General features: G+C 38.5%; 1 protein-coding gene across 1 annotated transcript in view; it reads right to left on the reverse strand.

Moving 5' to 3' along the window:
- The window catches only part of LOC117411503 (neutral amino acid transporter A-like), a 28293-nt gene extending 22850 nt beyond the window's left edge, over positions 1 to 5443 (reverse strand). Inside the window, exon 1 of the mRNA XM_034019113.3 lies at positions 4613 to 5443. Coding sequence (XP_033875004.3) covers positions 4613 to 5148 — 536 coding nt within the window. The 5' untranslated portion in view covers positions 5149 to 5443. The remainder of the gene's footprint in view (positions 1 to 4612) is intronic.
- Between the last annotated feature and the right edge of the window lie 11300 nt (positions 5444 to 16743).

The following is a 16743-nucleotide window of genomic DNA, read 5'->3' on the forward strand; positions in this document are numbered from 1 at the left end:
CATGACGCGCTGAATAAATGGAGCGCTAAGGGTTAAAACATATTTTTGCAGTGGCTGCTCTTTCCATGATTAACGTTTAGGAATACTCTATAAATACATTTAAACACTCAATCAAAAATCCAGGCATTTGCCAAAACTTTAAATTACTTTCTTATAGTTTTACCTTAGCAACATGAATACATAAATAAATCATACAGATGTCAGTGTGGTTTAACATTTCAATTTTTACATGCGTCAATTCGCACTTGTTGACGACTCAAAGTGTTACCATATTAGTGCTGACTTAGAAGGTTTACATAACCACTTCTGGACTGAGCTAACTGACAGGGCTATCCCACCCGCTGGCTTGTTCACTTCCAAATTCCACCTGTCACTATGGCATGTTACTGTCAGCTGGAATATGTATAAGAGCAGGACAAAAAAAAAACCTGCCATGCATAGCCCAAAATTCATATAGCCCATTTAAAGGAATACTTTATTACCTCTCTGTTTGCATGCTATTTAAATGTGTATCTATTTATTCTATCTATTTACATGTTGTTAATCCTCATTTATTACTGTTTCTGCACTCCGAGGTGGTAGTCTGAACAGCTGAGCAAGGTGTGTGGCCAGTATAAAAATGGGCTTTATTAAACATGACAAATGAGCACAGAAACAGCAACACTGTGTTTTGTGTGTTCCAAATGTAACCCCCTCAGTACTGTTGTCATTCCAGGTTCCCAGAATCATGGACTACATCATGGACTCTATTCTTTAACTTGTGACTTTAGCTCTAACTTTTGACTATTTAAAGTTTGTTTTATTACTCAGTTTAATGTATACCAAACGTTCTTTAAAAAAATACAGTAGCAAAGTTATAAATAACATGTTTAGACAGATAATTACAAATAAACTAAAATAAAAGGGGGTAGCCTCTGCAAATTTGTCAACACCAGCCTGTAAGTCTAATGTTTTTTTCCGAACTAATACCAACATTTGCATACAGCGAAAATAGTGTAGTGTGCACGGTGAGAGGCAGCAGCTCGACATACGCTCCTTGCAAAAGAGCCTGCTCTTTTGTACAGCGGTATCGGCGCTATGCTTTGGTGTGAGAGGTCTCGGGTTCGCGCTGTGTGATGCGCCTGCCTGCGTTAACCAAGATCACTATAATATGTTAGAAAAATAAATCCAAGATTTTAATGTATAACATTGCCTAAGGTCATTTATTTCCATATAAATGCATATTTAAGCAATGTAACATATTATAACAGTAAATTTCAACTAGAATGTATCTAATACTGTACCACCTTAAATATTATTTTCTACCGATCCACTGTGAAAAAGACAACAATGACTTTATATAGCAGCTATGCAAACCCGAAAATGCACAGCACAGCCCTATACATGAGCCTAAATCTCGTTTTCAAATCTATGGTAGGCCTACATTTTCTTTAGCACATGTATAAATAATTTACCTGGGCATAGGCAATATTAATAGTTTATTCTGCAAGTGAATCCCTCTTTGTTGTCTCCTTGTGTTTAATTTCTTCTGTTTTCCACTTGCTGTTGCAAACATATCTGGCATTTCTCTTTGACTCATCATGATATCAATATTATTGTATTATTATAGAAATAATAGACTGCAATGTAATTCTTTGTTGATGATATAATCACTGGACAACGATGAATTAAGTGGAAGACAATGCCATAGATCATTTGAGGGGCAGCAAACCAAGGTCTGGGGAGGGCAACTGCCCCCCTCCCCCGCCATATAGCAGACACCCCTGATCGTAAGAATAAGGGACTTGTGAGAATGTTATATGCTTAAGAGAGATTGGAAAATGGCTTTTAAATCCTTGTTTTTTATGTGTACAATAAAACATTTTAGCATTTTATCAGTGATGTACCATTTAGGAGCAGGTGGCAGGTGGTAAAAAGTTGAAGGGGTTAAAAGAAGGTGGGTTTAGATCCAGCTTAGCTCACAGGTACATGAGTGGACCATTGTACTGTATAATTCAGGGCATCAGGGCAACTGGCACTGGTCACCACTGCAGGACATTCCAAATAGAGGATGCAAAGGATTTGATGGTCATGGAGACTGAACTGCTCCGTCTTGGCAATGTGTGGAAGCTCACATTCACATTTACTGTGCTTATCACTGCTCTATGTATGAAGGACATGGGTCTAGGATTTTTTTACAGGCAAAAATGAAATATTTATTATGGAAGTTGTTTCACCTTTAATGTAACTACCAGAGTGTATATTTGCAGAAATGAACGTGTCTACTGCCACAGTCTTGTTTTCTATGTTTATTGAATCCAATGGTATGTAGGTCATTTTTTTTTTAAATCTGAGCGCCATCTTTAAACACCTTGAGTGCTCAGTCAATAAATAAAAGATGATACTGTTAAAGATGGCACTCGGATTTCAAAATGATTCCTAAAATGATCACAATTGCACAAGTTGACCTACATCAGATTGGATTGACATGGGAAAATAAAAGAATGTGGCAATTGATCAGATAATTTCTACAAATAAACCCCTGAATAGTTATATATGAAAAGGTGAAAAAACTTCCACAGTACATATTTCATTTTTGGCCATCACTTGTAGGCAAAATTCCCTTCCTTATATGGCCCTGTGTCCTTCCCCGTTCCCAGCACAGCCTAGCCAGTTAAAATAGTTTATTACTGCACATTTCTTGCACCTGGAAGTTCTCCCATCACTTGTGTCCATACACACTGTGACCTTCAGACAGTGTTCTGCACTGATATCAGCTGTTTATTTGTTCACATGTGGAGTTTACCCACTCATGGCCTTCAAGGGAAGTTTAAATATTTAGCTGAAAGACTGTGCTCCTGTAATTAGCAACAGCTGCATTATTTCAGACATATTAATGGGGGTTTTGTTTTTAATAGAACGTTGTGTACCCCCCTCAGGTTTCTCCACAGTGAGGTGTAGAATGCGCAAGGGATGATCCATTGGGGACTGCAGAGCTTAAATTGTCTTGTTTGTGTTACTGAGCAGAATTACACCGGAAACCAGTGCAGCTTGTTTACATTCTCTAACAGTAGTTTCAGCAGCAGCTTCACAAGCTTGAAGCCATCTTGAAACTTTGAGAAACAAACACCCGCCCCTTCCACTCCTACTACTTGCAACAGTAGGTGGTTTAAAACGTGGCCTGTAAGTTATTCTATATACCAGGGAAGCAAAAAAAAAAACGTAATCACTTTTTTTTTTTTATTCCAGCTGGTGGTTTTTGTTATGGTTGTTACAGAAAACATTAATGAAGCTATTATTTTTCATCTCAAATACCCTATGAAAGAACATTAGGGTAATGTGGGGTAATACGTCCCTAGGGGGTAAGATGCCTACCATCATTAATTCATTTTTTTTTAACACTAGATTACTCTAAAATTCATGTTATCTCAATCCTTGTATCCTCAACCTTCTTTCCAAAGTAAATCTATACCGGAACAAACGCGCACCTCGATGCTCGAGCATTAAAACACTTTTTGGATAAGTTTTTTTTATTACTTTGTGGCTTTAAAAATGTGTTGATTAAACATTAATAATTTGTGGTTATTCTGGAAAACGTTGCCCCCTCCTACGCTGTTGTGTATTGTACTGACCTGGTTGCTGTTTTGATATACCGTATTAAAAATCTTCAATCACCAGTTGGGTTCCGGTAAAACACACCCTTAGTTGGGTGCTTAATGTAAGGCTAATAATTAAGAGAAATTAGAATTTATCTTTGAAAACAGATATTTGAATTGTTTCTTGGCATATGTTAAATGTTAAAAATGTTAATTGTTATGTTTAAGTTATTTATGTTTAAAATTCAAGTCCCATAGAAATCAAAACTTTGACCCTGATGTGTGAGTACGGAGGACTACATTTACATAAAAAAAGGTAAAATGTTGTTCAGTTCTGATTTAGGCCTCCTACTTTAATTCACTGTTGAATTATATAGTGAAATGATTCAAATGTTTGATATTTGTTATTCAAATAAAGTTCTTCATTTTTAATGGCACTGTGTTTTGTTATTTAAGGTCTATGCATTGTTTTATATGCATTGTAATATGCATCAAACATTTGAATTGGGGCAAGATGCCCCTAGGGGCATTTTGCCCCATGCCTGGGGGCATCTTCCCCCAACAGTGGGGCAAGACACCCCTTGGAAAAAATATATATTTTGCTCATTAACAACAACAAAAAAGTATTTACTTGGATTTTTTTTATGTGGCATTTGTACATTAATCTATGGACTTTATCTTTCAACTTTTTAAATTTCAGAATTCCACCATGTGTATTGATAGAATTAAATTTCCTATAGGGGGCGTTTTCCCCCTTGTTACCCTACTTTTCTTAAAAACCATATGGGGCCACTTCAACTAAAAATAAAAAAAAAGATAAACTTTTGCTTTTAGTGAATATAACTACAAACAGCTATAAAGACACTAGTCCAAGTGAGAGCACATTTCTATGCATTTGCCCCAATGATGTCATCACTCTTGTTGCAAATGATGATGAGCATTATGCTTCTATTCTACTGCATCTCCTAGCTGCATGACAAAGCACAAACGGCATTATAGGTGGTAGAATGCTTTAAAAAAAAAATAAACAATATTACCTTGCAAGATCTAAAAAGGAGTCGACCGGCTCTTTGCTGTTGGTTACTGTGCCAGTTAATCTTAGACTGTTCGTATTCAGCGCACCAGCACCAACTCCAGGTTTGATAATGAAGGCAAGGGCTATTGCTATGCCAGAAGCTATAAGCGTTGTCACCAAAAAGTAAGCGATGGCAATTCCACCTAGTTTTCCTAAGGATCTGGTGTCCAGGCTGGCAGCACCTGAAATCAAACTGCACACGACTAGTGGAAGAATAATCATTTTCAACATCCTCAGGAGCATCTCACCAGGGAAGGCAAAATAAGTCATTTGCGCTCGGGTGAGGTTCATGTTCCTGACTGCCATGCCGATGCCAACACCGACTAGGACGCCAGACACGGTCAATATGACCAAAAGATTTCTTTTAAAAAAATTAGCGAACTTCTCCTGAGCGGTTAGTTGCCAATTTTTGTTTGAAACTTGATCTACCTCGGCAGCAGGAATGGTGCATTCGGTGTGATTGCCAGCGTGTCCGTTAATTTCGTTTGTTTTCTCCATTTCAAGCAGGTTAATAATATATCCGTAGAATTATATTTCGTTATTTATTTATTTATTTTTTTAGTACTGATAACGGTAGAAAATGTGACGAGAGGATATGGACTAAAGCCTGGTGCTCTACGCTGTCTGATAAGACTGGCTGAAATGTGCTCCGGAGCGCAAAGTGCTGTCTGAGTGCAGTGGCACAAAGTTCCACAGCAAGTGGGTGGAGAAATATGCTCGTTTCCTCCGCAGCGCGAATGATGCAACTGAAGCACAAATTCATTCTTTCGTTTCATTTCAAATCATATAGGATCGACGCAAAGACAAAGTACTGATAACGGGAATACTGGGGCGCAAGGACTAAACAAAATGATTGCATGTGCATGTGCCCATAAGTGTCAGATTAATTGTAGCTAGGGAGAGAACGCTAGCCAGAGCATTTGGCAAACACATCGTTGAACACTCATTTTTGTTGTTGGGGTTTTTTTTTAAATTATTATTATTTATTTCTAAATCTAGATTAATTTCAATCGTGATTTTGAAGGGGGGGGGGGGGGGGGGGTTATGTCGTTTTAAAAGAATAAGCAGTCTATGAATATCCTACGCCATAAATAACATCTTACTGCAGCTGACAAGACCAGCTGGTCGTTGAATTGACAACAGAACTGGCAAAAGGCACAGGTGTTGTTGTCCATCAAATAAACAGTACGGAGGTCACTCTTGAAATCAGGGCTTAAAGGATGTGTTGCAGTAAGAATACCTCTTAAGAAAGGGGAACAAGACTAAAAAGCTAAAATATGCACAAGAACACAGAAATTGGACTATGGAACAATGGTCAAAGGTGCTTTGGACTGTTGATTTGATGGACAACGACACCTGTGCCTACTGCTATATTGTCAATTCAACACTTGTCTTCTTTCTATTCATTAAGGATATTATCTTCAAGTATTGTTCATCCTTGTTAGACAGCTTTTTGGGTCTTCTAGTCCTGGGTTTGTCAATTTCGATTACAGATAATGTTTCTCTGTACTTGTTGATTATGCTTCAGATACCACACCTTGAAAATCAGTTGATGTGAGCTATTTCACTCAATTTATTTCCTTCTTTATGCAAGTCAATGTTGTTATAATAGTAGAGAACACTAGTGGAGGCTAAATTGTTGATGCTCATAATGCATCAGAGTAGAAAAATGTAAGATGTCTAAGACTTTTGCACAGCAGTGTGTGTAGAGAGAGAGAGAGAGAGAGAGAGAGAGAGAGAGAGAGAGAGAGAGAGAGAGAGAGCACTTAAATGAGCACTGATCCGCAAATGTTGTTTGTGGATATTATTTATCTGTCCCAATTCGTATTGAAATGAAGTTTATGCCATATCTGATAATAAAGAATAACCGTATTCATGAAGATCAATAACCGACTCCACAATGCCATCTACTGGCACTGTTGATAATGCAGCTCCAGCAAATCTAGCCGTCCCTGATCCTCTGCAGACAATGAACATGGCTCTTTATCTGCAGAGTCAAGTAATTCTTCGACGTCTGTTGCTACAGTCTTCCATTAGACTTAACATGCCTTGTTGACTGGAGCAGTACAAGGTGTATGTCATATGACAGGAAAAAAGTAAGACAAAACATTTAAAAAGTGATGACCCGTATGGTACAGTAATAGAGTGGAAATGTAGTGGAAATCTGGCAGTTGCATTAACAAATGAAGAGAGTTCTGGTGGTCTCGTTCCCACTCTGTGTAGACACTGGTCCATTGCGCAAAACACAATCAGTCAGTACCTAAATGAAAGTAAGGAATTATATGTGCCAGCTGCAGTCACTACAACTTGCTCTGCCATGTAATTGATTTATAAAGAGTAAGGAACTTCAAAGGTTGATTTATTTTAATTCAATTTGGATTTTTTTTTTTCGATGAAATCAATCAATCTTACTTGTTTTGGGTTCTGTTCCTCCAGTATTGAGGTAGCATAATTTTGAGCTTACCTGGAGATCCCACCTGCTGCCCCTGAGCAGTGCTTCTCAATTCAAGCCATGTGACAATTTGACCTTTCAACTCTTATTTGGTGTTGTACTCAAGCATGCGTTCAAATACCAGAACACAATGTAAAGAATCAATTTGTTAAAAACATGTCAAAAGTAATCTACACAACATGTTTGTTCAGGGATTGTTCCAAAGACAGGTCAGCAGTTCTTTTTGTGTCTGTTTAGAGCTTCAAAGTCATGTTTGTTTTTTTGTTATGTAATTATGCACGTGGTTGGCTCTGCTCATTTCTTCACAGGACACACACGACTGGGTTTATGCCCACTTAGGAAATTCTCAGTTGTCTCAGGGGTGGAAACTTAGATTAACTCCTTATTCAGATATTAGTGACCTATTGTGGCAATTCATGTCCTGCAAATTCATATGGTTGCGAGAAAGTTTGCTGGGAAAGTCACTGTAGATTAGGTAGAAAAAAGGTGGACAAAAAGTACAGTCATCTGTGCAAATTTATTAACATGATATCATTATTAAACATGACAGATCTTCAGGTTTCTCATTTTAGATTTTAACTGTTTTCAAGCTTTGTGAATTCAACCAATTAATCAATGTCATGCCTCTGTTTCCAGTGCTTGAACCAGTACCTCCAGAAAAAAAGATTTTTAGTTTTTTAGTTTTTAAAGTTGTATGGTGGCTGCATTACACAAGAGTAATACATTGATAACTTCCTTTTGTTCAACAGTCATCTCTTCAATAATAACTTCTTCCTGCTCTTTATTTTTGGTCTCTTCTGCTTCTTTAAAACTGCCTTTAGTCTCTCCTTCATTGTCTATCTTGTCTTCCTCCTTCATCTTCTCCTTCAGCCTCTTTCTTTTTGATCTACTTTGCTTCCTCTATTACAAGTTTGTCCTCCCTGGCAAGCTTTTCAAGTTTCCTCTTTCCCTCAATCCATTTATTCTCTTTCCTCTTTGTTCTGCTTTTCCTCTCCCTCTCCTTTTTGTATCCCTTTCTTTCTCTTTGACTCTCCATCCCTTTTCTTCAATTTTTCACTTCCCCTTTTCTCCTTTCTTCCATGACAAAATAAATGTGCCATTTCTAATTCTTTGGAAATGTTTTAGATGACCTGTTGCTGCTACTGCTATTGCTACCAGGTTTGATTAATCACTACAGCAGTTAAAGTTCAGCTCTGCTTTTTATTAAGAACCTCCCCTTTGTGACATCACTGGAGTCCACCAAGGGTCAGTCTTGGGTCCTCTCCTGTTCTCTCTCTACACCCGCTCCCTGGGCCCCCTCATCGCTTCCTATGGTTTCTCATACCATTTCTATGCTGATGATGCTCACATTTTCCTCTTCTTCCCCACCTCTGACTCCACCATCTCCTCCCGTATCTCTACCTGTCTGTCTGCTATTTCCTCCTGGATGCACTCGCATCACCTCAAACTCAACCTCTCTAAATCTGACCTCCTTTTCTTTCCCTCCTCCTCCCCCTCCTCTGATCTCTCTATCTCTGTTCCTCTGGAATCTACCACACTCTCTCCCTCTTCCTCCGCTAAGAACCTTGGAGTCACCCTGGACCCCTGCCTCTCTTATTCCCAGCACATCTCCACTCTGGCACGCACTTGCCGATTCTTCCTGAGCAACATCCGAAGAATCCGACCCTTCCTCACCAACTACGCTACCCAGCTCCTGGTCCAGGCCCTGGTACTCTCCCGCCTAGACTACTGCAACTCCCTCCTGGCTGGCCTCCCTGCGTCCGCCACCCGTCCGCTCCAGCTCATCCAGAACTCCGCTGCCCGCCTGGTGTTCTCTCTGCCTCGCTTCGCCCATGCTACTCCACTACTCCGCTCGCTCCACTGGCTCCCGATCACCGCTCGCATCCAGTTCAAGACTCTTGTACTAGCCTACAGATGCCTTGACCAGACTGCACCCAGCTACCTCCAGACCCTCATCTCTCCCTACACCCCCACTCGACCTCTCCGCTCCGCCTGCACTAGAAGACTGGCTCTACCTCCACTACGCTCCCCTGCCTCTAGAGCCCGCTCCTTCTCCACCCTTGCTCCGCAGTGGTGGAATGACCTTCCTACAGATGTCAGGACTGCCCAGTCCCTGACCACATTCCGGCGCCTCCTTAAGACTCACCTCTTCAAACAGCACCTGTAGAACTCCTCTGTTTGTATCCTGGGACACTATCACCCTTCATTTAAATGTGCTTTATTTTGCTCTTATCTGCCCCCTATTTTACTGCATTTAATCCTGTACTTCAGAATACTGTAATCTGCCAAGTGTTTAACCTGTAGTATTTTGTATTTAATCATATCCTGATGTAACTATCACTATTTAATCATATCCTGATGTAACTATCACTATTATCTGCTGTATTATTGAATTGTGGTTTGTCACACTTGAACAAAAGTTATTGTATTTCTTGCTTTTATTGTATTACTTGTATTGTAACACTTGAAATGTATTTGCTTACGATTGTAAGTCGCCCTGGATAAGGGCGTCTGCTAAGAAATAAATAATAATAATAATAATGTGTTGTGATGTTTCATGATACTGATGACATCATGAATGGAGTGCCTGACATCACTAATTGTCATTGTCATTAGGATTTCCAGGATTTCTTGGCATAAAAACAACAATTAATATTACTTTTATTCTGAAAATGAATAACAAAGTGACAAACATTTTGTCTGTTCCATAATGGATCACAGATAGTTACTGAAATGCAACAGAATGAATTATAATCAACAAATAGTCATTGAATTATATGTCAGAGATACTGAAATAATGTATTCCTTAATAAACCTAAGAAGCACTACCAAAAACACTGCCGAACAGCCCTTACTGTTCTGACATTTACTAGCAAGTCATTATTCTACCACTAGGTGGCACTGTTGATTCTTTTTTTGTCATTCAAACGGTTCCATGTTCAGCATGTGACTCTTTAATAGTTACTGTCTCCTGCTTCATTTTACACCTTGATAAGAAATCTTCAGAACTACTGGCACAGTTAGAAAGTGTTTCAAATTACAGTACTCTTCATATTAAACAGAAGTTTGGTAAGGATAAATTTGGTCCTCATATTAATACATTTATAAAGGTATTATAGTTTAAAACTGATTACAGAAGTTATGTTATTAATAAGAACATAAGTACATAAGAAAGTTTACAAACAAGAGAAGGCCATTCGCCCCATCTTGCTCGTTTGGTTGTTAGTAGATTATTAATCCCAGAATCTCATCAAGCAGCTTCTTGAAGGAAGCATTACTTTGTCTATGACAAATATGGAACCATTTACATTGTGGTTTTCACTTGGAGAAACTGATATGGTCTCAGCTTTAAAGTTCTATAGGTATAGTTGCAGCATGGTGTACTCCAAACAACTCCTATTGTGGCCCATAGGGGCACCATTGTGTCCTGCACAGAAAATAATCCTCATTTTAGAACACTCTCTTTATCCAGAATGTATCATGTTGTTTTTAATCAAAGGATAGCAGGATATGGAATGAAAGTAAATGGAGAGATTCAACTGGTTATATAATCTTGATTATAGAAACTGTGCTTATCCCTCTGTGAATAAAAGATGACTTCAGTTCTGCACAGCTCAGAACAGTTTAGGAGAAGAACATCACCAAATAAAAATAATAACAAAACTGAATTGTAGTCTGAGACATTTACAACTGGCATGCTCAAGCACCTCATTAAGGCTATGATCCAGAACTGATTTCAACCCTGCCATCTCAATACACACCTCAGTAATCTCCTCCACATCCTCCAACCCATGACTGCTGACTGTCACCGCTGGAGCTGAGCAAGAACACATAACTAAGATGCAAATAAAGGCTTTAAAGTAAAATCTAACCTCTCATTACAACCTTCGTGAAAGTACCTCGTCATTGTTTAGTACTCCAATACCTTATTTTCATTTTGAATTGTTTTTTCATCCTACCTGCCACCTGACCACAACCTAAACTTGTGCACAGCTAAGTGAATGTAAAAGGACCCTTAATAACAGGCAAGGTGGTATGAGTCCGATCAGCACTTATGTACAGACACAGACAATAACAAAGACAATGGCTGATACTCAGAGTTTTACTGTGATCACAAACCAGTAAACAGTGCCTGTATTGCTATTGTAAACTGTTTACATTTTGAATGCGTAGATTGAGTTACCTGTTTTTTAATGTTTTGCTCACCTCCTGTTCTGTTTTAAAGCTAGACGCTTTATCAGAAAGTTCCATGGTCACCAGTGTGGCAGTGTCCTGCATGATGCTCTTTGTTGGGGATGAAAGCTCTGTGGTTTTACTGAGAAGTAAATATTTTCTTAAAGCCTTGGTTTTCAACCCATTCTAAAGTGCTGGGATTAAAACCGTAGGGGGCAGTAGTTACACAATGACAAAACGACTCACTTCTGCTGCCAAACACAGATTTTCATATCCTTACTAATTACCTTGTGGGATTCAGAAGCATCTCTCACTGTAGCTTTTTTTTTGGTTTTAGGACGTAAAACGCTTGTTTCATCCTGTTAAGTGCATTCATGGTCCCAAACAAACTTAGTTTCTTATTCATAATAAATACTCCAAATGTCATGTCTCATAAAATCAAATCCCATTGTGCAAACCCCAACTTTTTTATGAGACATGTAAACCTCACCTAAATATCCTGCGATTCTGTTACAGATATACAGAAATTGTGTGCATTCACGACATTTTGAAGACCGTTACCAATTGGAAAATTAGTTCCAGTCGAGACGCAAGCCGTTATGGTAACCATTTTAGTTTAAGACAAATGAAAATGCTTTTCTTTTATTCAGGAAAATAATATTTATTTATGTTCATTACAGTAAATCAGTGAATGCAGTATTTTCTTGGTCTGACAAAAAGCAAATGAAAACTTCAAGCCTTTCCTTCAGAAACAGCAACAACAACCTAATGGCATAACGTATGTTACACTGCCTTTTAAGACTGAAAACCTTTCTTCAATGCCTGGAGGCATTTAACACAAGTTTCCACATTCAAATGGGTTCATTGTTAACTTACTCTTTCATTTCAATTTGACTGGATAGGGTTTGTCTAATAAATCCATTATCCTGACATAATCACAAATATGTTGTTTTTTTTATTAGTATTATTATTGATTTAATTGATAATCGTATTGGATAATCATTTATTGTTAGTTAAATATTAAATGGTGTAGAACCAGCTGTGACACATATGTTTAACACAAGGGAAAATAACGATGTGTGACATTACAATACGAACTCAAGGTTCATAACACAGTTATTGTTTGTTGCTTTATATTACTGTATTATAAGTTGGTGAAAAATGTTATGTTATCTTATTGTTTATTTGTTTCCCTGTTCATTCTTCACTACAAAATGGGGTTTGTTGAATTAAAATACATTAAAAAAATAAAGTAAGTTATGTATAATGTAAATCTTGTGATATACCTGATTCCGACAACTGTCGATAACTGAAATGTGGTTGAAAACATGATTGGTAAAAGGGCATTCTTATAGTTTTCTCTACTTTATTTTCACTAAGACTGATTTAGACCCTGTGCAGCAGGTATTACCCCCCCCCTTTTTTACTTAGTAATTTTACTGTCATTCTCACATTTGTCAGTGTAAAATGCTAATGTGTGGCAAAGTCTATTAATGAATCCTGGCAAAGCGTGGGTGTATGATCTGCACGCCCAGACACTCATAACACAGTTTTAATCGCTGAGGATTGAAGTGTAAAGGCAAGATTACAGCATGTAGTATGTAGGCTTATTTATCTCAATAAAAAGTATTTTTCCTGCTAACAATATGTATTTTGATAAACTACTGTAAGATATCATAAGCGTGATAACCCAGGCTTTAAAATCTATTTTCTTACCTTTTTGCAACACTATAGCTGATAATGTTTTGTTCTTTCATTTTAATAAGGGATAATGACATTTTTCAGATATGACATGAATTTAGAAAATGTATACAGTTCCTTCCTGAAAACATCTCACCTAGATCGTCTGCATTGGTAGTAAATGGATACCATTTTGGAAACCACTGCAGTCATAGAACATCTTGCTTATTGATTTGAAAACACCAAGTATTTATGTAACAAGGGTTTTGATTAGATTTAATGGGCAATACATGCCCCCAGTCATTCTACATTCTCCAAAAATTGAGACATTTTGAGGTACCATTGCAATTGTGCCAAGGCTTGCTTATTAAAATCAATTTCACATATTGGAAGAGTGAACAATTGTCTAATCAGGGATACCAAGATATTTAATAAGCAAGAGGTCTAAGTGGGGCACAAATTATTATTATTATTATTTTTTGATACACCAGGATCTATACTGAACTGGTTACATAAAAATGACCCCACACAAAAACGTTTCGGTTGGATAAAAAGGTTTAAGATATTAAGAACCAGAAGCTCAGCGCACGATGGTAACAATGCATTCTAGAACTTATTGGCAACCCATGTGTGGAATTTCCCCTCCCTTCCACGCCCTCACAATGTATACTGTCTTCTGCGCTGTGCAGTGTGTGTCACACCCTAAGAACTAAAGCCAAGGCCAGGAAAAAGTATGGATTTCATTAAGATCATAATGGGCTGGGCTTTTGTAAGAAAAATAAAGTGTATCAATATTTTAAATAGGTTTTTAACAAAGACGTTCAAATCGTTCTTTCTTAACACATGTGACTGTTACATAAGTCTTTTTTTGTGAAATATGCATATTTACAGTGAAAGAACTTGAGCTATCTATTTCCTGTTTTGTTACACAGCTGCAGCTTGTAACCAAAGATCCTGTAGAGCACTAAAGTTGGCAGTGGGCCAGAATCAGTAGGCTTTTACCTACAATAGTGTGCTATATTACTTTGTAGCAAAACCAGAAAGATATACAGTATCTCAAACGAAAGAAAAAGAAACAACATGGTCTCCAACATTGCTAAAATCATTTCTCTAGCTGACACCAATTGTCACCCACAGATTATTAAAGCATGTGGGCTATCTTTCTGATTTTCATTACATGAGAGTAGCTGTTATTTACTTCATGCTATTATTGGACTTGGCTTTTGCCAAGATAAAATGATATAATAGTGGTGGGGACCAACCAAGACTTAGCTTTGTTGTAATATATGAGCCTTTAGTGCATTTCCTCCGCCAGGTAACGTGGATTTCCTATTGGTCCGGAGATGGTGGCTGAAGTGTAATGCTGGCTCCAGGGATCAGCATATTTGGGGCCTCCCTGGCGCATCAGCATGGCAACTGTCTGGAATGGGCTGGGTGGGGAACTTCACAGGGGTCATCAGGTAGGCACCTCCTGTTTTCTGTGTTTCATCAACTAACCCACGACACCTCAGGAAAGCTCAACAGTGAGGCTGGCATCCCAGCACCACTCCCCTCCATCCCTCACCCAACCCAGCCCAGTTTACTTACCTTAGCCATCCATTCATTTTCATTGATGTTAACTTCCTCCACCACTTGCCTTATTAGCCATACATTCCTCTTCGTCTGTAAGCTGAGTCAAGGCCTCCTCTTCCCTGTTGTACTTTGCATCTTCCACTACGTCCATTGCTGCCCATTTTTTCCCAGTTCTCACTGCAGGTGCTACCTCCCTTACACACTTGTCATGAATTCCTTAGTCAGATCTGGGACTGGCAGTTGCAGTTTCCCTTTACCGTAGAGCACTACCATGCTAAGGCCACATCTCAGCCATTTCCTAATGTATGAACTAATACACAGTAAGCCCTTGAACTGCCTGATGTCTCACTTGTCCTACTTGGACTGTGTCCATTAAATCCCCATCGTACCACTTCCCAAGGCCTTTCTGACATGGTTGATATGGCCTCACCATCAATATAGAACATCTTATCCACTACTTTGCCTTTGATGATAGAGATGCTTCTCGACTTGGCGGGCTTGAATTGAATACGTGCCTGTAACAGTGTAGAATAGGTGGTGTGGGTATTCTCTGATTGACAGGCAGGAGACAGAGATGGAGGCTGCAGTTGACATGCCCCGCAGGTTTTATTTATGCACACACACACACAGGCACTCATGTGACGCTACCCACAATGATAGCTTACGGAGTACATACAACAAAGTGTATGAAAAGCTAAATAAAACACTACTCTGCTAATAAAATGGAGGTCCCGCTTATACACCTGTCTGCCAAAACCGGTGGGTTCTACTAACCCAAAACTAACTCCCTGTCTCTTGGGCATTTCTTCCAACCCCAACCCCGCATATACACACAGTCGCTGGCCGTTACGGCTTCCTTCTCCCGGGATAAACCCCGACCAACTCCCGACCCCGGATTATACACACAGTCATTGTAAGAGCTGGTCGCTTAGTTTCCTGAAGCCCAGTCCTTCAGCAGCACAGACGGTTACCTTGCAGCAGCAGCAATCGGAGTCCTATGGCTTTTCAGCAGCCACAGCTGAATCTTATGGCTTTGCAGCAGCTCTGAGATGCATCTTTTTATACCTGATGCTCTGCTGGTTATATAAACACAACACTACAAAAACAAACACAAAAAAAAATCCTTTTCATGTGCAGGGCTTCAGTCCTGCTACAGTGCCGATCTGATGTTATCTGCTAGTTTACCAAGTAACTGATTGGTGCAGACAACCATTGTAGTCATAGTGTTCAGGTCATCCATGTATGCTCGATGTCAGTGGTTTTTAACCTTTTATTAAAACTGTACCCCTTCTGCCCGGAGGTTTTAGCTCAAGTACCCCTTTACAATCTTCACTCTACTGAATGGTACCACAATTGCAATAAAAGGCAGAATAATCTGATTAACAAATGTAATCACCCCCCCCCCCCCCCCCCCATTTATTTAATATACAATTTATGTCACAACAGTTTGGGACTGACAAACTGCTGGAGAGAATAGCAAACAGTAGAGCTAATTCTTAAAACTTTTAATTACCAGTTTTTGGATGCACAGAATCAACAGACAGTATTTGAAAATCTCTTCAGAAACACACACGTTCGCTTTCTATTCAGCAAAGTTCTTATAAACAATCCAAAATACTATTTACTTACCACTTACCTTCTCAACATAATTCTGTGTATCATTTAAAATGTTTACAACATAAAAAAACATTAACCTCATGATAAAACTATAATAACTAACAATGATAAACTTTTTATTAAAGCCATTTATTAAAGCTACACTTTCTGTAGACTCTTATGTGTTTTCTTCCTTCGTTTTTCTTTTGCAAATAAGAAATGATCCACCTTTTACTCAAGAATTGATACACAGGATAATATGGATGACAGTACTTTACACCGAAAACAATTAAACCAGCTGTTACTAGAATGCAACCACGTCTAATAAATAAAAACCAAACCCTTCAAAGAATGGGTATTGGATTATTAATTATGTTTACCGAACCATTTATACTCCTAAAAATGCAGAAAGATTGTGCTGTTCTATACTAATCTTTGAGCTCCTAAACAAAAATGTTATATTTATGCACAGTAGTATCATTATATGATACCATTTAAAAAAATGAAAGAGCATTATTTTCTTTTACTTTAATTTTTATTTTCGGAGTTGTCCTGCTTACCCCCTATGACCCTTAGAAGTATCCCCAGGGGTATGTGTACACCCGGTTGAAAACCCCTGC

Source organism: Acipenser ruthenus, chromosome 6 (assembly GCF_902713425.1).
Source record: "Acipenser ruthenus chromosome 6, fAciRut3.2 maternal haplotype, whole genome shotgun sequence".
Classification (NCBI taxonomy): Eukaryota; Metazoa; Chordata; class Actinopteri; order Acipenseriformes; family Acipenseridae; genus Acipenser; species Acipenser ruthenus.